Here is a 20705-nt window from a genome sequence, read left to right as displayed (position 1 = left end):
ATTAATTATGCATGCAAAGCTGCTTTTGTGCGCTTTTGCTAAAATGAAAATATGAGCATAATGAAATTCCTATGGGCATTTTATTTATTAACAATACACACACACACACACACACACACACAAAGCGCAGATAAAGCAATGCATAAAGCACGTGCTGAGTGCTGCTGGAGTCTAATGCTAATTTGAGTTTTATGCGCGGCCCTGGCGATAACGATAACACTTCAAGAGTTATAAAGTACAAGCGGTAAGCAATTATTGCAAGCCACAATTGTCTAATTAGACTAAGGGGCGGCCAAAAGCAAAAGCCAGACAGCCAAGCTAACTTTAACTGGGGTTGCTTGCCAGGTGGAGCGCGTGTGTGTGTGTGTGTTGTGTGTGGCTTAATTAGACGTGCCAATCAAGCAAAGGCAGCCGCAACTTGGCGTATGCGTAATGCAGAGCAAACTCCAGACACACACACAAAGCATACTCAAGGTTGCGGCGGCGGCCATAGCCAGACAGTCACTTCAATTTCATTGTATACGCATTTAGTCTGAAGCGAATGCTTTGGGGCCAACTCATATGCATATTGTATTGCATGTGGGAATTGGATTAGACTGAGCTGACCAGAGGCAACAGATGCAAACGCTGCGGTCAGCATTATTAACAGAATGTCTTGTAAGTTGCTAAGTGATCGATAGAGAGTCGAGAGTCGAGAGTGAAGTAGCAAAGACGCAAGCAAAGTGTAGCTCATCCCTTCAAAACACATTTCATTTAATTTATATTTCAACACAAATATTTGTAGCATGGGCATAATGCTGAGCAGCTTAGCAGTAGCAGCGGCTTAACAGAAAAAGAAAGAGACAAGGGAAGTGAAGAGTAGAACAAGTTACAGAGTCGCATAGAAAGAGATCGGTTAAGTCCAAAGTTTACATACGTTGCTTAGAAATAATCATAAAGCAGAACAATAAAGTTAAATTTAAAAACAATATATTGAACATTACAATTTAATAAATAATGCATTTGCGTAGAATCATAAATCCTACATATTATTTATTATATTATTATATTATATTATTATCCTACATATAAATTTAATAAATAATACATATGCGTAGAATCATAAATCCTACATATTATTTATTATTTATTGGATTGCTGTGCTTTAGAATTTCATTAAAGTTAAGCTTAGTTATGCTTTAAACATGAACAATCTTTTTATATATAGCTTATATATATAACTTACTTCTTGAACTTCTCGTGCTCAACTCTCACTAAGTTTCTCTTAATAAAAGCTTAAATTAACTAGATCAATTAGCACCTTAAGTTAGAGTTAGAAGCCATTGAGTGCGCGCTTACCCGCATAGCTTTTCTTTTTTTAAATTTTACATCATTTATTGCAACTAATCAAACTCATTCATGTGCGCCAAAAAATAGGCTACACTTAAAGCAGTTTAGCTTACTTGTTCTTGAAGCTTGCAATTTGCATATTTATGAAGCAGCAGCCAAGCCAGGCATGGGCAGCTGATAAGTTCATTGCTGCAAGACAAGCGACATGGCTTTAAGCTGCTACAAATTGAAAAACAAAAAAAAAAAAAACAAAAAAAGGCAGCACAGCTACAAATGCAAATGCCTTTTGCTTTGCTCGGGTGCTGGGCATGAAATTTGCTGTAAGCGCAACAATAATCTGCGCTGATTTACGATTCGCAGGCGCCAAATAGACAAGCAACAAAATCCTCTAGCTCTCTATACAGCGCGCCGCCATTTAAGCCAGACAATTTGCGTACGCAATTTGCAGTTGATGGGCGCACGCCTACGCCAGTCCAACCACCAACACTCCACCCCACACAAGTGTAACAAAAAAAAACAATAAAAAATAAAATACAACACAGATTTTGATCGCTGCTGGTTTTTTTGTTTTTTGCTGCTGCCACTTTGCAACATTTTTAAAAGCACTTCTAAATGCAAATGTCAAGTGGAGAAAGCAAAAACAAAAGCTGTAGTTATGATTACCCTTTTGCTGTTTCCTAAAACACGAAAAAGTGTACGGCAGAGCAAACAAATGTGTCAAAAGCAAGCGCAGAGTGCAGCATTTTTTTAATCGATTGTAACATTGATAAAGCACAGCCAAGTGCCAGCAAACTAGTTCAGTGAATAGCAATGCAATCGGTTTAGTTTATATGTTACACATTTAATGTACAAATCAAAATTTATAAGCATTTAGCATTGGTAGCAGCAAGTACCAGTAACCGCATTAGTTATATTTTAAATAAGTTGCAGTTACTAGTAAACATCAGTAAAGTAGGAAAACCTATCTACAATACGAAAAGAGGTAATGTCAAGCAGCTTTCCATTGCAAAACCGTGGACCATCCGAATCTCCAGAGCCGCCGGCCACTTCACTATTATCTGGATTAACAGCGCAGATTAGTCCAACTATGATTGAAGGGTCAACTTTACATTGATAGCTTGGCATAATCACTAGATCGCCGTTAACTATTTCATAGGGGTACGGCCCACGCTAAAGACAAAAATAAGCAGAACAGAAACTGCCCAGATTCTATTATAGATTCTACCCCAGCCATTTATAGTGCATTCTAATCCGGACTTGGGAGCTGTATCCATTAAAGTTATTAAAGCAACAAATTCACTACAGAATCTAAAACTTTTTCTCAACTTCAGTTCTGCAATATCGTTTGTTTGCACAGTGTAATACATAAGGGTATTATAATTTGGATTAATTTTGTACTCTTTACTCTTTGACTATGTTCTGAATCTTCCAAGCGACGAGGCTTGCCAGCAAGTGCCCAAAGCTGATCGACCCGAACTTGGTTTGGGTTACTAAAGCAAAGCTCATTGATTAATGCAAATGAATAAAGTAAAATTACTTATGAAAACAGCAATGTGCTGCAGTCAAAACAGTATCCTTGGCGATTAAGGATCCATAATCTAGAGAAAATTTAAAGCATAACGACACGACATATTGGGCAAGGGTATTAACATTCGGCCGCTAGCCACCAACAACTTTCATATTTAATTCGGCATTATCTTTCTGTTCTTGACTAGACTTTTGCACAAGTTGATCAGCTGTTGCCTTTTCGTAAGTGCATTGCAGGCTCAGTAGAAAAATTACAATAAATTTTAGTGTGTGTATATTTTATAAACTTTTAAGAATGAGTAAATGCTAACTGTATAGATATCTTTATTTAATTGTACAACAGCAGCTCAGCCTCAAAATTGCATCAAGTCACATTTCAAAAGTGTTTTATTAATTTAACTGAAGTATACAAATTTGTAAAGTAGCAAACACTTCTAAAAATTCGCATTGCAAAAATTCATTTTGTTTAAAAATATTTGATAAAACAATTAGACGTAAGTCTTGCTTAATTTCTTGCTCGCACTATATTTGTTTATTAAAAATACTCATTTTTATTTGTATTAGTTATTTCAAATTTATTTTGAGCATCGAGAGCTGCACAATGAAAGAGCTAAGACGTATTTAGTTTAGTTTTTATTCAATTGGTTACGCAGACATTATATTGATCGATATTTAAAAACTCTTGGGAGTGGTAGACAAATAATTTGCTTGCCATGCAAATGGCCAACAACAAAAGGAGCGTTTGGCTGGCAGGCTGGCAAATCTCACGTTAATGCCTAATCCCTGACATTAAAGTGTTGCGCCAACAAAGTGATTTGTTGTAGACAAAGCGACCGCAAGCTGCTCGCAGCGCTGCCGCCAAGCTAGCGCGCCCCAAACAAAGGCAAGCCAAGCAGCATGCGGCGCTACACCCCCGCGCCCCCCAACACAAAGCAGCAACGAGGCATTGCAAATAATCTTGTGCAGCTACAACAAAAGCAAAACGTGGAAACAACAAAAAAAAAAAAGTACGAAATGGCATTGAATGTGTCTGGGGATCATTATTTGCGCAAGTGGGAAACAAAACGTAGTCAAAATAAAAAGGAAGAAATGCCTACGAACAAATGTCGCACATGACTGCGGCAACTAAACGCGCATGTGTGTGTGTGTGTGCGGCAGCGTGTATTTGAATGTGTAATTTAAGCATTAGAGTTGCGTAAAGCCTTAACTCAGAGCTAGGGCTAGGACACGCACACAGACACACACAGAGAGAGGGAGAGAGAAAAACACAGGCAGACATGAAAATTGAATAAATTATGCGTGTCATCACATGCCGACTTCAGACCTTAGGGGGGGTGGGGCTGGCATACGCGTTTGCGTTTGCGGATGCGGCAGCCAACAGCATTGCTCGGCAATTTGTGTGGCAACAAGAACAACAACAACTGCCACAGTTAGAGGCATTTAATTAAGCATTTTGTATTCATCGGAAATGTCATAAGAATGAGCAGGGGGGTGGGGGTGGGGGTGACACCTGCAGTCAAGTCAAACAAGCAGCACTTTAATTGCATGTTAAACTATAAAAATACAAAAATAATTGCAGCTAGAGCAACAGTCATAGCTTTTAAATTCAAACGCATAAATTGATAATTTATTTATATGCTAGACTCGTAGCTGGGCTGGGCTGGGGGGTGGTTGCTCCGCTTGCCTTTGAGCGCCAAAGTCACGTAGCTGGGCAGCAATAGTGAAGCGAAAATATGCAAAGTAGTTAAAAGCTTCTGTGGGCGTTGCTGACGTATCCAATTTCAAGGTTCAAAAAATAAATAAAAAAAATGCCAATACTTGAAAACAGACAGTGAAACTTTTTGGGTTGCTCACCAACACACACACACACACAACTATTTGTTTGTTTGCTCGGTTATCCTTGAAACTATTTAGCAGCCACTCAGCGCATATAGTTAACCTGCCATGAGTCCTGATAGCAACACCTAAGCGTCAAGCACGAGCAGCCAACACTTTAACATTGACTTGGCTTTTTTTTAGTTTATTTTATAGCTTGCCAAGCTTAGCTGTTTGTACTTATTTTCACGCTTCGGCTTTCACACACACACACACACGCGCGCACATCATTTGGTATTCTATGTGGCATTAAGGTCAGGATATCTGGGATTTATAAGTTTTGTCAGCAGTTTCGCTTTCGCCTGCTGCTTATTTATGCACGAAGCCTTAGCAGCGAGTCCTGCCAAAGGCAAAGGCAAAGGCACTGCCACTATTTGCACATCATAACTTGCAGCTGCTTAAGCAGCGCATTTATTATTTAAATTGAAATTAAATACCAGCCAGCCAGCAAAAGAAAATATGCAACAAAATATTGAGTTAAGCAAAAAAAATACTTTGCCTATTGTTGTTGAGCAACAAAAAGTTATGGCCACGCCCACACGCCCACGCCTCTGTGCATTTTGCACACTTTTACGCCTCACGGTCAAATGGTTATGGCTTATAATGAAAGCCGCAGCAAAAGCTGCACGAAATAAAGAAAAACATGCAGAGCCAAAGAGCAGGGGAAAATTAAAAACTTGAACGCGTTTCGCTCGAGCTAAAAATGTTTTCCCATTAAAATATGAAAAATTGCGCAATAAGTTTGCGCACAGCTTGCAGGCAAAAGAAAAAATATGAAAATATGCAAAGAGCTTCAAGCCAAATAGTTAAGATACAAGCGCCGAGCTGAGCTGAGCATATAAATCGATGCACAATTGTCTATTGTGCTCAGGCTTAAACATCAAGTCTAAGCGCTAATTGCCAAGCCAATTATCATCAAGACAGAGCACAGAGGCATAAAGTATACAAAATTACGCGCATATATCATGCAGCTAATGCCTGAAGGGTTTGCGCCAAGACATTGCGTGTTGAACTTGTGATTTCCGCCACATTAATTTCAATTTCATAAAAAACAGCGCAGCCCAAACATTTTCGAATCAGCCTGAGCTGTAGCCCAGTTGAGGACACGGCGCATTTGGTAAATGCCTTAATGGCCTAATTTTTGTTGCCAGACCTGCAGGCACAGGCAGCTGGAAAAAAAAATACGACAGTTATGCGTGTAATATTTTTATGTCTGTGCCGCCCTGGCAGGCAGGCAGGGCAGGGCAGGCCAGGCAAGCAAAATTATCATTGTCGAAATTGTTCGTTCGAAGGGTTCTCGTTCGTTCGTTCGTTTGCGTTTCTCTGCGCTTTTGTCTAGGCTTGCCTTGTGGCCCATGAAATGATGTCGTAAAAATTTAAAGTTTGTTGTCTGCTCTGCCTCTCGAGCTGTGCTCCATAATTTGATACTTGAAAAATTGAGCATAATGTGCATTAATGTAAATGGCGCGTATTACTGACAAGTGCCTGCCTTATAAATTGAGTTGGGGTTGGGAGTTCGGCTCGTTGATTTATGCAGCAGCACAAGCGTTAATTGTCAGTTGTGTATGATATAATTTAATCAAATCGATCAGCACTGGAAATTAAAGGATACAGCCAAAAGCAACAGTAGAGCATATAAAGCGGCAACTGAGTTGACAAGCTGAGCTTTCATTTGTAGTAAAGGCGAGTTTTAATTTTGTAGTTTTAAATCTTAAAGCATTACTGCTAAGCTTACAAAATATGTTTGAAAATTGAATTTGTGCTAAAACGAAATTGAATTTGCTTTATTGATTTGACTTTTATGGATGACTGTAAATGGATTCACTTTAGCTGCTCTCTTTACACTTTTCAGATGTTAAAAATGCATTCAGTGCTGCATGAATAGACAAATTCTTAAACGCATTCACTTTAGACTAAACTAAATTTGAATTACGCTGCACAATGAAATATTTTGATATTGTGCTAATTACTTGCGCATCTAATTTCATACTATTATTAGTTTGATTCATTTCAACTAATTGCTAAGCTCAGCATTATGCAATTCTAATGCAAATTGATTGCTGCTTTTTTAATTAAGCACAAATATGAATTCAAATAGAGACATATAATAATTTGTTTTAATAAACTTAAAGCAACTTTAACAAAGTTTTTAATAGCATAAAATCGTAGAGAGTGCTCAGCAATTTGCTTAAATAGAACTGAATACTGAGTGCAAAGTTTAAAAAACTAAAAACTTAAACTCTGTAGATTCTTTATACACAACTGACATTTCTTTAAGCAACTCAACGCTGCTTTAAGTTCAACGCTTGTTGTTTTGTTTCGTGTTGTTGACGCAAAGCAACAAAAAGTAGCCCAGAGCAACAGATCGCGCGCACACTCACTACTGAAGTTGCTATTTTTGTTAGATTTTTAGTGCAATGTGAAACCACTTGAAGAAGAAGAAGAAGCAGAGAGAAAAAACGCAGCGCTGGGCGATTTATTGATTTTATACTATTTGCAGCAAAGTGAAGATTTAAACGCTTGATGCCAATGCTTAAAGCAATTGGCAACAGCGCTGCTGCCTGGCAAAGGTTTCACGTTACACACACACTAACACACATATACATGCGTCTGGCAGTGACAATTTGGAGCACATAATGCCCAGTTGTCCTGCCGTTTGTCATAGTTATAGCTAAGCATCTATGACTGCAAGTGCGTGGGTGTGCGCATGTGTGTGTGTGCGCGTGTGTGTGTGTGTGTGTTATCTAGCTATCAGTTTGCAGGCAGTCGAGAGTAGAGCAGACCACACAGCTGAGCGCCCTTATATGACAGGCCCACACGTATCTCAGATTTAATGGTCAGGCAAAGGCAATTTGCCAAATTATTAGAAAATCATTGTGGGCACTTGACAACGAAATATGAGTGGGGCTAACCACAAAAGCAAGCACAAGCTGTCGGAACAGTCTCCAAGCTGTCGCAATCAACCAGAATTAACCAGAATGCAATACACAAACTTTACTAAGTGTGTCATGTTTAAAAAAAAAGCCAAATATTGAATTGGCTACAGCAAATTAATATTGACTAATGCATGGGTTTTATTTATTTTTTTCAAGTGCTACGCGCTTGGCAACAATTTATGCAGATTTATTGAAAAACTTTTGCAATTTCATAAAAAGCTTTGGCCCAGCCCATCAAGGGGTTAAAGCCAAGCTGCAAGACAATATAAATGAGCGCCCCACAGCACACAGCCCACAGAATCAAGTTTCAGTTCAGTTCAGCAGCACTCGGTTCGGTCTACATTTTTATTAAAAATTGTTTGGGCGAGCCTGAGCCTGAGCGCTTGGGGCTTGTGACCTTTGAGATAGTAGTACATACTATGCTGGGAGCAACCAACATTGGGGGCTACCAAAGCCAAATAAAACCAAAGGCCTGGGCCCAACCGTCTTGCTGTATACAAAAGCAAAAAAGCCTTGAGCAATTTTTCACTACACAATTTAACAAATAAAAGCGAGCAGCAGCAGCAACAACAAAAGATTGAGCACACAAATAAAACAATAAAAAGCTCTCATAACAACATACGATGTATGTAAAAGCAGAAAAGGCAAAGAACAACAAGTTTATTACGCATTTTACTTATATGTTGTGTTTCTGTCTTTTTTTGCTGCCAAGAGATTGCCACTGGGCATTAATAAAGACAGCAATATAACGGTTAAAAACATTATTTTGTATAAAACTTAATGCGACTCGCATTGATTTTCTGCCAAACCAAATCGATATGCGTATATTTATTTCAGCAAATTGTTCGCTTGACAGCGACAAAAGCTTGAAGCAAAAACTTTAATTTGAAAACTTTTATGCGCAGCAAATCGCGAGATTCACAGATTCGCGCATATCGCCCCCGAAAATTACAAAAAGTATTCCCGAACGCAAATTGTTTGCCAAAGTCTTGGACAATTTGCTTTAAGATTTACGCTCATTGGCATGCCAAACAATTTCGCACGTACTGCCAATGTTGACATTGACACAGTTGCCACCGCTGCTGCTGCTGAGCCACCGAACGAGTTGTACGCACTCAAATGTGTCACTACCAGTTACCAGTCCATACCAACAACATGCTCAATAAAGCTCTAGCACTAAAGCGGAAGTTTATTAAAACAGCAGCGAGCAGAGAGCAGAGACCACATGCATCAAAATGCAGGAAGCGCACTTAAACTAAAACAAAAACAACAAGCAGAGCTGAGCAGTCCAGCTCGCACACACACACACACACTTGTATGCTAGTGACATTGCTTACTGTATTATGTATACGCCAGCGAGACAGCAAAACTGTTGAGCAACTGCAGCAAGGCGTGACGAATAGCATAAAAAATAAAATGCCAGCAACAAAAAATTCAAGAAAAGGTTGCAAAGCTCAGAGTGTGACAAATTCAATGCTCTAGGGGCGAATATTTTAAGCATTATACAATCTTTTAAATTTATTTTGTGCAAAGGGTTATTGTATTTATATGCAAGTTTTATATTTAGCGTAGAACAAATTCAGCAGAAGACACGCACATATATCAGAAGAGTTTCTCCCACAGCAGCTTAACATAAACTTGAGCATGAGCAGTTAATGAAGAGAGTAGCGAGTTTAAAGCGAGACAGTACAGATCGTTTTCGTAAAAAGCAATAAATAATAGTGAAGAGCATTTAAGATAAACTTGCTAAACGCTCATCAATTCAATACATGATATTTGTAGAACCAAACACTACACAAGTGTCATTTATGATTAGAAAACGAATTCATTTATGATACGACTATATAAAAATACTCTCATAGGATCAAAAATTTCATAATATACCTACAAGCTTAGGTATTCGGAACTAAACTTTGATAATAATCAGCTTGATAAGCCTTTTTTGAGTCATTTAAATGATTAAAACTGTATTCTGTTATTAACACAAAGGCCTCTGATTGTATTACTAAAAGATTTAGTTTGACTTTTTTAACTATTAATAAACACTAACCCAGACCTGTTTGAGTTTTTAGGGTTTCCCCAATCCTTGCAACGAATGTTGGGTCTGTTTAACACTCCAATCTTATAAGTTTAATCAAATTTAAAAACAAAAACATAATTTTAAATACTTTTAAATTTAATTTTAAAAATTTTATGTTATCTTTTTCATCGACTGTTCATAGTTATAAATAAATAAAATAACTTAACTTTCTATTCGAGTTGAAAAAGATCGTAAAATAGCTTGAAAATTACTTAACATGAATGAATATAAACGAAATTCGATTCAAATATTACTAACAAATGAGAAAAACAATCGTCGCTATAGTTTGTATTTAGTTATAATAATTAATAGTTAGTTACCGATAGTTGCATTTGCGATTAAAACAATGGATCAGTTTAGCTTACTTTGATCAGTAAAAATAACTAGAAGACTTACATTTAATCAGCAGTTACATAAAAATTGATTGGCTTAAGTTAATAGAAATATTTACATATTATTATGGCATCAAATATTTTACTTAAATCAAACTAAAGGCTACTTTATTGTAGAAGAACAATCTACTTTGAAGAACAATCTATTCTCATTCACTAGCAACAATTCTCCCAATGATCTGTCCGCACTTAAACTTTCTCTTAGCTTTCACATTGCTATATTAATACAGTTATCAGCCAGCAGTGTATACAGCTAGCTCCCTATCATGAGCTGTGCAGCTTGCAAATCTTGACATACCCTTGGCAAGTGCATGCAAATAAAGCAGCTGCAATTGCTGTTGTTGTTGTTGCTGCTGTTGTTGCTGTTGTAGTTTGTTGCACAATTGAGCGCGCAACAGTGCTCAAAAGTATCTGCAGGAGCGGAACGGAGCTGGAGCTGGCGCTGGCTTGCTGTGCGGCAAGGCACTCAATGAAATGCAATGAGAGACAACGTTGTCCTTGCTATGCACAAAGGCATTTGCATTTTGCAATGTGCGCTTTGCGTACTGATATAGTCATGGCGGTTCAAGGTTTCTGCACGCCCCAAGCTCCGTAGCAAGTTCGGCAGCTAAATTCCTTTTTTTCATTTTCTGCTGCTGCTGCTGCTTCTTTTAAATAAATCGTTGACATATGGCAGCTGCACTGGCTGCTGCTGCTGCTGCTGCCGGCAAAAATCCAATTTTAGCTTTTGCACAGTCGCATAGTCTGGATTTCCATTTAAAGCAAAGCTTTATTGCTGCTGCTGCTGCTTCTGCAGCGTCTTGACTGCTGTGCTGTGGCATCTTGCAACTGCAACAATAGACAACAGCAGCAACACAGACTGTATTTGATTAACCGAGCAGCTTGTAGCATACCAAAGCATATGTGTTATAAATATGCAATACGAAAGCAAAGCAAAAGCATTAAAGCAACCCTCAAGTTTGCTAAAAAAAATATGGCAGAGCAATTCACAAATTGATTTCCAGCCCCGCTCTCAAAAATAAACTGACAAGAGCAGCAGCAAACCCAACAGCAGTGACTGATGAGGGGCGCATTAAAGGGGGGGACGTCAATCTTAGCAGCAAGAACAACAAGCAACTGCCTCTCTGGCGCTGCTGCTTGAATATTGCTGTTATTTGTTGTTGGTTTAGATATGTACATACATATATGTTTTTAAATCGACTTTCATGTCAACTGACTGGGCTGTCTGTGCGTCCGTTCGTCTGTCTGTCTGTTTGCTGTCGCCAAACTTATGGCACACGCTTTACTGTTGCGTAAGCAAAATGCCAAAATGAAATGAAATGTCAGCTGCTTGATGATATTTGTCAATAAATTTAACATAAACCAGCGATGCCTATAAATTTGTTTACTCAACACACACAGCCAGTCATATATACATATGTATGTATGTCTGTGTGTATTTGTGCTAAACATTTTATTGCTTTAGCTTTAACGCTTGAACAGCAAATCAAATACCGAATTACAAATTGCTCTATATAAAAATATGCGTACAAGCGTTAACCAAAAGTCCAAGTACCTTTGGGACTCGACAGCAATTTAGGCCTTAAGTAGACATTGACAAATTAATTTTCACATGTGAACATTTGTGTGACGTCATTAGGAGTAAATCAAATTTTGCACCACTGTGCAGCTCCAGCTCGGTTGACAAGTCACATTTGTGCTGCTAGGCGCAGTGGCTTTCCTGTCACTTTGTCTGCAGCGGAAATGAAATGACCCAGTTAAATGATTTATGGCCACACACACACAGACAGAGAGATACATGCATATATGTGTGTGCGGTCACTGTGACTGGCTAAGCGTGCTGAAATTATAATTTCATTAGCTGCAATCAACATAAAAATAACACTTAAGTCAAAGCGCACAAAGCGCTGTTCAAGTCGTTAAGCTAGTCGAACAACAAGCTAAAAAGCACGCAGCGCAAATTAAAAGCAGCTTTACCTTTTCTTTTACCTTCTCTCTTTTTTTTTATTAACAACCTTTTGCATTTGCACTTTGCATTTGGAGCCATAACAAGCGTAATTACACATTTTTTTCACGTTTTATTACAGATTGTTCGAGCAGCACGAGCCAAAGGCGCCAAGGGAACAATTGACAATTGTAATGTGACGACAGTTGACTGCAGCAGCAACAACAATAACAACAACAGCAACATTAAAAAAGCATTGTGTAGCAATTAACAAAACAACAAGCGAAGAAAAAAACACAAAACAATTGCTGTCTAGCTGATGGCGCAAGTTTATTTAATTAAAAATTCAGTGTTTAACTGAGGCAGCGCTGCAAAGTAGGCAATGCTTTTTTGAATAAGCGAAACCAACATGGCCGCCAGCAGCTGCAAACGTTGACAGCACGTAAAAGCAACGTCGAGAATATATATATATATATAGAAACGTGTATGCATGCATAAATGGCGCTAGTAGAATATAGAAAATTGAGCAAAGCGTTAAACGCGCGCACGTACCAAGCATAAATTTTAAGTGAAATAAAAGACAGCTGCCAAACACACACACACACAAACACGAAGAAAGAAATAAAGAGAGAGCAATTATTGCTAACGAGATGTTGACAAACTGTGAGCTATTGGCCAAATGCCTGCTGCTGCTATGCGCTGCGCTCTGCGTCGCGGCCAGCTCGCTGCAGTTAACCAATGCAGCAGCAGCGCAGCAGGAGCAGCAACTAGCGCGTCAGCATCTAAGCTACGCAAGCGTGCAGCGTTTGCTGCGTGACGAGCATGCAGCTGCGAGTTATCGCGGCGAGTTGCGCGCAGCAGCGCCGCATCAGCTGCACAAGCGCGAGCTCAGTCTGCCGCTGCAGCTGCTAAATCTAACGCAACAAGGACTCACCGCCTATGACAGTGAGCAGAACTATCAGGCGCCAACGGAGCTTATAACACGCATTGACTTGAGTCGCAATCGCTTGCGCAGTCTCAAGCTGCGCAGTTTTGCGCAGCTGCAGCAACTGGACGCCAGCAACAATTCGCTAACAACAGCGCCTGAGCTTGCCGCTGCGCTTATGCAACTGAATCTGGGCTGCAATCGCTTGAGTCAACTGCCCAGCAACTTTTTGCTGCAACGCATGCCGCAACTGAAGCAACTGAATCTGGCGCACAATCAGCTGCGCAATATTTCAAGGCAGGCCTTCTTTAATGCCTTTGCTTTGGAAACGCTGCTGCTTGGCCACAACAACATCACGGACATTGACTATGAAACCTTCTTGGCGCTGCCCAATCTGCAGCATTTGGATTTGTCGCACAATCAGCTAAGCGGCAGCGCCATACGCGCGCTGCAGGGCATACCCGACTTGGTTAGTCTGTCCATTGCCTACAATCCCGCTGTGGGCGCTGCTATGCAGGAGTTTGTTGCCTCCTGGAGTCTCAAGGAGTTGGACGCCAGCGGCACTGGACTGTGCCAGGTGCCTGCAGCTCTAGCGCAATCGGTGCGCACACTTAAGCTTGCACACAATTGGCTTATGGTAAGTTTTTTATACGTATACGTAATCAATTAGGCCGCCTGTGAGCTAATGAAGCGTTTTAATGACGCGCTTTGCCGCCAATTAACGCGCACATACTCAAACTTCTGCTGCGCTGTCATTAATTAGCAGCTGCTTCGCTCTCATTTTTTTTTATACTCGTCACTGCTGCGGCTGCGTGCTTGAGTGCGCCCGCAAAAATTTCACCCAAGCGTATGATTTACACTTTGTTATTTTTACATTTTGCAGCAGCCGCCGCCGCCATTTTGCTGCCGACACTCACTTCCGTTAGCAGCAGCCAGGCAATATGCGTTGCTGGCTCTGGAAGGGCTGAGCTCGCAGCCCTATTGAATTTTAAAGTGAATTTTATGTGTTAGGGCAGCCTTACAGGAAGTTTTCTATTATTGATTATTAGTGTGAGGCAAGCTAAAAGCTTTTTATAAATACAACAGCCATAACAATTATAAAGTAATGGAATTTGCGTAAACTACAAGCAAACTAAAGGAAACACAATAAAAGCCTGTGGGGACACTGTAAAAATTATTATAATAAAGTTAATCCACGAATTAGCAACAAGACATGCAAAGCACCATTTTGATTTTTATATAAAGATAAAGCAACCCCAAGGTTGCTTTTTTTTTATGCATATTTGAAGCTTAATTTTATGTAAATTGGAAGTAGTTAGCCCTACAGTTTATATTCTCATATATCAGCAGTAACGTCTGTGGATTTCAAGTGCAGATTATTCCTAAGAAACGCACCTATGTTTAAACTTCTATTTCTCAATTAAAATCTGCCGCGTTCGTAAGTTTTATTTTATGGAAATTGCTATCTTGATATAAATTGCTATATCCTTATATATCAGCAGTAAGTTCTGTGAGCACCTTCAACGTTTTTATTGCAATCAATTTCATTGTGCTTTGATTTGCATAGTCAACAAAATTCTTACATTAGCTTAGAAGTTAGCGCCCCACAGCTTTATTTTTTTTATGTAAGCGTAACCCCAGCACACTTTTTAATAAAAAATAATGCATATTATTCATACATATTATATTTATTATAGAAGTCATAGGCCATAGAACATATTATTATATTCGTAGTTCATATAAATGGCTAGTCGATTGTAAATGATCATCAAAAAGTATTTCAAATGTAATTTAAAATATTTAATAATAGGCAGCTCAAATTGTAATTTGTTTAAACAAAACTGCATTTAACTTTCCAAGCAGCTTAACGTTTAAACAAGCGTGAAAATGTTGCCGCTAATGCGAGGGGCATTTTTTATCAGTGTTGCTTATTTAGTTATATGAAAAAAAGGGAAATACTTGTGCTTGAATTTAATTTTGCAGCTTGGCTGGCGTTTTGCTAGCACAGGCAGTTAGACAGCCACTTGGACAGGCACTTAGTCAGTGCTAGAGCATAATTAAAATCACAATGTGGCCACACAATGGGAACAGTAAAGTGCACTTCACACAGCTTTGCTTTATGTTATTTTTGTTTTTGCAAAATGCGCTGGCAAACAAAGCGAAACAAAAGGCGCCGCAAGACTTAATAACTAAATAAACCCGGGAGTGGTCACAAGGGACGGACAGACAGACAGTGAATGAGTGAGCCGGACCGAAGCGCGTTTGAGTGGCAGTGGCAGAACAACAGGCAAGAACACAAGTTGGCGATTAGTGTGCGTCCAGTCCAGTCAGTTTGGCTAAAAGGGATTGCAGCTTTGGCTTGACACAAAGGCCATAAGCGCTAAACGGAACAGCATAAACAGATTTACCTACATACAAATACATTTATGTCGCAGCTGCAGTCGGTTGCTGCTGCTGCTGCTGCTGCTGCTGTCGTTGAGAGGCTTCAGCTTGTGGTATTAACTGAGCTTAAGCGACTTGAAGTAAATAGGGAGCAAAAAAAAAGCAGCAGCAGCAACAAATGCGTCAACTTAATTCATATATTTTCTATAAAAGGTGCAACAACAACAACAACAGCATAAGCTGTTGAACGCTTGGCTGGCGGCGCATTAATAATATCAGTATAATTGGCATAAGCATAATCACATTTAAGCCAAGCAAGCAGCTGAGACAGACACACAGAGCCCGTAACTAGTTGCAATTGCTGGTTGGGCTGGCTGGCAGCTTTGTTGCCTGTGCTAACAGGCAGGCATTTTAATTTGTCTGCTCTGCTCTGCTCTGCTCTGCTCTGCTATTGCCATCTGCCCATTATGCCTTTATCGGCAGTCAGCACGCGCAGCCTTTTCATAGCTAAATTATGGCAAACGGCTGCGCTTCCGCCCAAAACTCGCCCCAGGGATAGAGTCTGGCTCTGCCTTTCTCATTTAATGAGTCGCGTCTATGTTTACTTTCGACCAGCCAGACAGTCAACGCCAGCGGCTGCAGCTGCTGCTCAAACTGACGCGCCAGCCTTTTGAAGTAATTATAACGCCTGATTCGCATTAATTTTTAAACAATGTCAGCAAGTCATTCACTTACTAATCAAATTGTCAGCAACTTGAGCTGCTAATTAATTTTGTTTTTGGTTTGACTAAACTGTAATTAAATATTCTCTACCCACTTTTATTTGCTTTGCAGGCAATTAACTGCGGCGACTTGGACAGTTATCCACTGCTGCAATATTTGGATTTATCGCATGCGCATATCAAACACGTGGAGGACGATGCGCTGGGACGTTTGGAGCTGCTCGAGCTGCTGCTGCTCGATCATAATGCGCTGCAGCGTGTGCCCAACAGCTTGCCGCCGGCGCTGGAACATTTGTTCCTGCAACACAATCAGATTCTGGAGCTGCAGCCACACAGCTTTGCTGGCTTGAATAATTTGAAAACGCTCGATTTGTCCGGCAATCGTTTGCTCTACTTGCCCGCGCTGCCGCTGCCCAAGCTGCTGACGCTCAATCTGCAGTCGGCGGGCATTGAGAGCGTCAGTCAGTCCATAGTGCATACATTGCCAGAGCTGCGCGATTTGCTGCTGGAGGATAATCCGGTTAAGTGCAGCGATTTGCTGGCCATTGCCGAATGGGCAAGTCCTTGTCGCTCAGCAGACGCCAGTCCCAGTCCCAGTCCCAGTCAGCTAAGCGTTCTGGCCGCCATTGACTTGAGGGCACAATATGCACAATTGCCGAGCCTCTATGCACAGTTTGGCAGTCATTGCGGTCAAAGTGCAGCAGCAGACGATGACCCCGTTGAATCAATGCCGCCCACTTGCAACCAGCAGCAGCAGGCGGCAGCAGCAGCAACAACAGAGCGAACTATGCCAAAAGTACAAAAGTCAAAGGCGGCGGCAGCAGCAGCAACAGTAACAACAGCAATGCAATCAACTGCCAACAACATTGCATTGCTAACCACAAAAACTTTGGGGCCAGCTGAAACAACTTCGTTAGTGAAAATGCCAAGCATGCCAACTACAACAGCAACAACAGCAACAGCCAAACGCACAAACAATTTGGCAACGCAGCCCGCAGCAGCAACAACAGCAGCAGCAGCAATCGCTGTAAATTCTATGCAGCAAGTGCTTAAAACAACGCAAGCAACAACAACAATTGTGCCGGCGAGACGTGCAATGCCAACAGCAACCACAACAGCAACAACAGCAGCAGCGACTACAAAAGTCGATGAGCCACAAACAATTTTGGCGCGTATAAATTCAGTTCAACAACAAAAGCATTTTGATAATGTTGCCAACAGTTTATTAAAACAGACAGCAGCAACAGCAACGCTAACTGACACTTCCGGTCAAGAGAGCAGCAAGACGCTGCCGCAGCAACATAAACATGCAACATTGCAGCTGCACATTAAAGATCGCCATCTAATTGGAACGCCATTGCTCATGCACAAGGGCGACAACCTGCTGGTCGATGCGGAGCAATTGTTGCTGCCAGGCACAGCGACAGTGGCGGATGCGGAAACATTGGACACAAGCCAACGAAAGGAAGCGACTGATAAGCGACAAACGGAAGCAATAAATGGCGACATAAAGGCGCCAGCAAAGCCAAGCAAGAAGAAGCCAACATTAAGCATAAAGCAGATGACCTACAGCACCAAACATGCAGCCACAACAACAACTACAGAGCAGCAGCCACAGCAGCAGCAGCAGCAACATCAGCACAGCAGCGTCAATACGCCCAATGCAGTGCAGCAGCCGCTTAGCACATTCGCTCAGCTGCAAGCCTATGTAGAGCTTAGAACTGAAGCCTCCAAGTCCGCGCAGCTGCTGCTGGCCACACGCCAACAGCCGTCGGCAACGCTCAGCAACACGCATCCTGGCCTAATGCTGCTCATTGCTTGTGTGTTAGTAATTGTGCTGCTGGCAGGACTTGCGCATGTTTATCGCTGTGAGCTGCCCTGGGCACGTGGCCATGCCCCAGCACGCCCACATCAGCAGCAGCAGCGGCAGCTTAGCGAGCCAGACGATGCGCACAGCTTTCTACAGTTTGCTGGGGATCCTGCGCGCCTGCAGAGCTGGCATCATAGCACTCGACGTGAAGCGCCCTACAGCTCGCCGCTGCACAATTTGCAGGCGCGTGAGCTGCAGCGCGAGCAACAGAAGCTGCAGTTCTATAGCGCATCGCTGGCGGATATTTGCAGCTCCAGCGGCAGCAGCTCGAGTCGCAGCAGCTTGCAGTCGCCCAGTCATGAGGACAGCTACTACATTGAAATGGCGCCCAGCAGCCCCAGCGGCGGCGCAGCAGCGGCCAGCGCGCAGCTCAGCAATCTGCCCATGGAGCTGCTCAGCACTGCGGGCCACACTTGCAACAGCAGCAGCAGCAGCAGCTCAGCTCAGATGGCAGCCACAGAGCTGGGCGGCAGTCAAGCTCCAAGTACGCTGCGCAGCAAGTTAATGGCGCCCAGCTCGCGTCGTCTGGGACTTTGGTGACAAAGCGTGTTTGGCCAGCGACAATATGCGCCCTTTCAATAAGCCTGCAACAACAATTTAAAGCCAAATGAGTCATAAAGCCAAACAGCAGTCAGCAGCTGCAGCATAAATTCTCTCTATAAAGATTTCTATATATATATAAGTCATAGCCAACATATATAATGTACATAGTCGCGCCAGCTAGCTTGATTTATGGCTCGTTGTGGGTGGCAAGCCTCTTAGCGTTTTAGGTTAGCCAGCAACAATTTGTCATAAAAGTTTCGTTACGTTACGTATACGCCGCATACAGCAGACCAGACCAGACCATACCAGACCTAAATAGCCAACGCCAGCAATTTTTTATGCGCCACGGACTGCCGCTCAATTTGATGTGCAGCTTGTGGTCAGATTTGGGTCAGTTTACTTGCGGCCAGTTGACTTTATACGCGTGTGTGTGTGTCAGTGTGTGTGTGTAAGCCAAGATTAAGTGCTTTGATAGTCATGCATATAAAAATGATATATCGATAAAGTATTAAATAACAATTTTGTTGATGGCAAAGTTCGTAAATGCCTACAGCAGCTTATAAGACGCTCAATTTGTGTCTGTCGCTCTCTCTCTCTCTCTCTCTCGCTCTTCCACTTCATGTTTGGCAAACTAAAAACTAAAACTATGTTGTAATTTAATTTTTTGTGCCACTTGTGCCATGCAGACACTTCAGAGTTTGCTTTAACTCAACTCAATTGCAATTTAATTAAACATTTTTGACTTTGTCTGCTGCTGACTTTAGCTTTAGATATCTTTATCTCACCCTATTTAGCACTTGTCGAACAAGCAGCAACCCCCCAAATGGGGGGGGCGACAACTCATTTTACAAATTGACCAGCATATGGTGTAAAGCCGTAGCAAATGTGAAATGTTCGCTAAACTATTTGAGGGCAGCCAACATCAAAATAATGCGCCAAGCAAATCAAATTACAAGACACCACCACACAAAAAGGCGAAGAAGAAGAAGCAGCCAGAGTAAAGTACAAATACAAAACACAACAATTACATTAAGACACGATAAAAAGTTGTGCCAAGATTGTGGTTCCAGCCACAGTTTTTTTTTTTTTTTGCTCAAGTTGCTTTTGTGTAACTCGAGCGACAAGCAACAGGAAGTGCCAGTGAAAAAGAGATAGAGCTATAGAGCTATAGATATTGCGTTTTGTAGAGTGAGAGATTGTTAGCAGGCGTTCATGCGTTCATCTTAAGCAATTCAGAAGGATTTATTTTCGGCCACAAATGCCGAAATGCCGAGCAAAGCGAGCTAACAACAATTAAAGTAATGCTGACCAACAAAACTGCGCCCCCAATTGGATGGGATTAGGTTAGAAGCAAACAACAAGCGCACACACACACACACACACACTTCAGTGTAGGACACACAAAATCTTAATTAAATAACTTCCAAGTGGGCAAGTGTCAGGGCTTGAGCTCAATATTTTGCGCCAACTCAGCACTAAACTTGGCTACAAAAGCCACACAATAGGCCATTGTCAAATTTAATGAAGGTTCTGGCTACTACAGAATGTTTTTTAATTTTATTTCTCGTACTAAACCTTTAAGCGTCAGAAGAAAATCCCAATGAGTTAATTCGATATTTGACACTTTTGGGCGTCAACTCGCAGTCGCAGTCGCAGTCGCAGTCAAGCGTAACTTCAGTTAATAAAGTTACTGGCCCAGGCAGCCAAGTTAATGTTCAATTAAGTTTGTTGCCTTTTGTGGTCTGGCCTAGAGTCTGTGGTTGTACTTTTTGACAAACTGCATAACAATAATTAAACTTAACTAAGCTCTCTCTGTACATTTAAAATGCAAGTTGTAAAAGATTTATTAAATTGTATGTGTAGTTTATAAATATTTAAATTTTACACAACTTTACTGTGTTTAATAGTCAAAGCAAAAAGCCCATAAATATAAATATATATATATTCAATAATAACATTAAACGACGCAACATAAATGTTTACATTTAATTTTGCGCATTTTATTGTTGGCATTAAAACCACACACACGGATAACAAAAACTAATTGCCAAATATTTGATGCATAGTTGGTAGTCGCAAATACAAAAAAAAAACTAAACAAATAATGATTAAACAAATATGCATTTTATTTACAGAGTTTAAATATTCTACTACACACACACACACATATGTAAATCCA

At 40.9% G+C, this 20705-nt stretch overlaps 1 protein-coding gene across 1 annotated transcript; it reads left to right on the top strand.

The window, feature by feature from the left end:
- The first annotated feature begins 12597 nt into the window (after positions 1–12597).
- LOC108603722 lies at positions 12598–20352 on the top strand. Its single transcript, XM_017992761.2, has 2 exons — positions 12598–13646; positions 16226–20352. The coding sequence occupies exons 1-2, from the start codon at positions 12735–12737 to the stop codon at positions 18521–18523; spliced, it is 3210 nt and encodes a 1069-aa protein (XP_017848250.1). The 5' UTR covers positions 12598–12734; the 3' UTR covers positions 18524–20352.
- The last annotated feature ends 353 nt before the right edge of the window (positions 20353–20705 follow it).

Source organism: Drosophila busckii, chromosome 3R (assembly GCF_011750605.1).
Source record: "Drosophila busckii strain San Diego stock center, stock number 13000-0081.31 chromosome 3R, ASM1175060v1, whole genome shotgun sequence".
NCBI classification, from domain to species: Eukaryota; Metazoa; Arthropoda; class Insecta; order Diptera; family Drosophilidae; genus Drosophila; species Drosophila busckii.
This window is presented reverse-complemented; position numbering and strand designations above follow the sequence as displayed.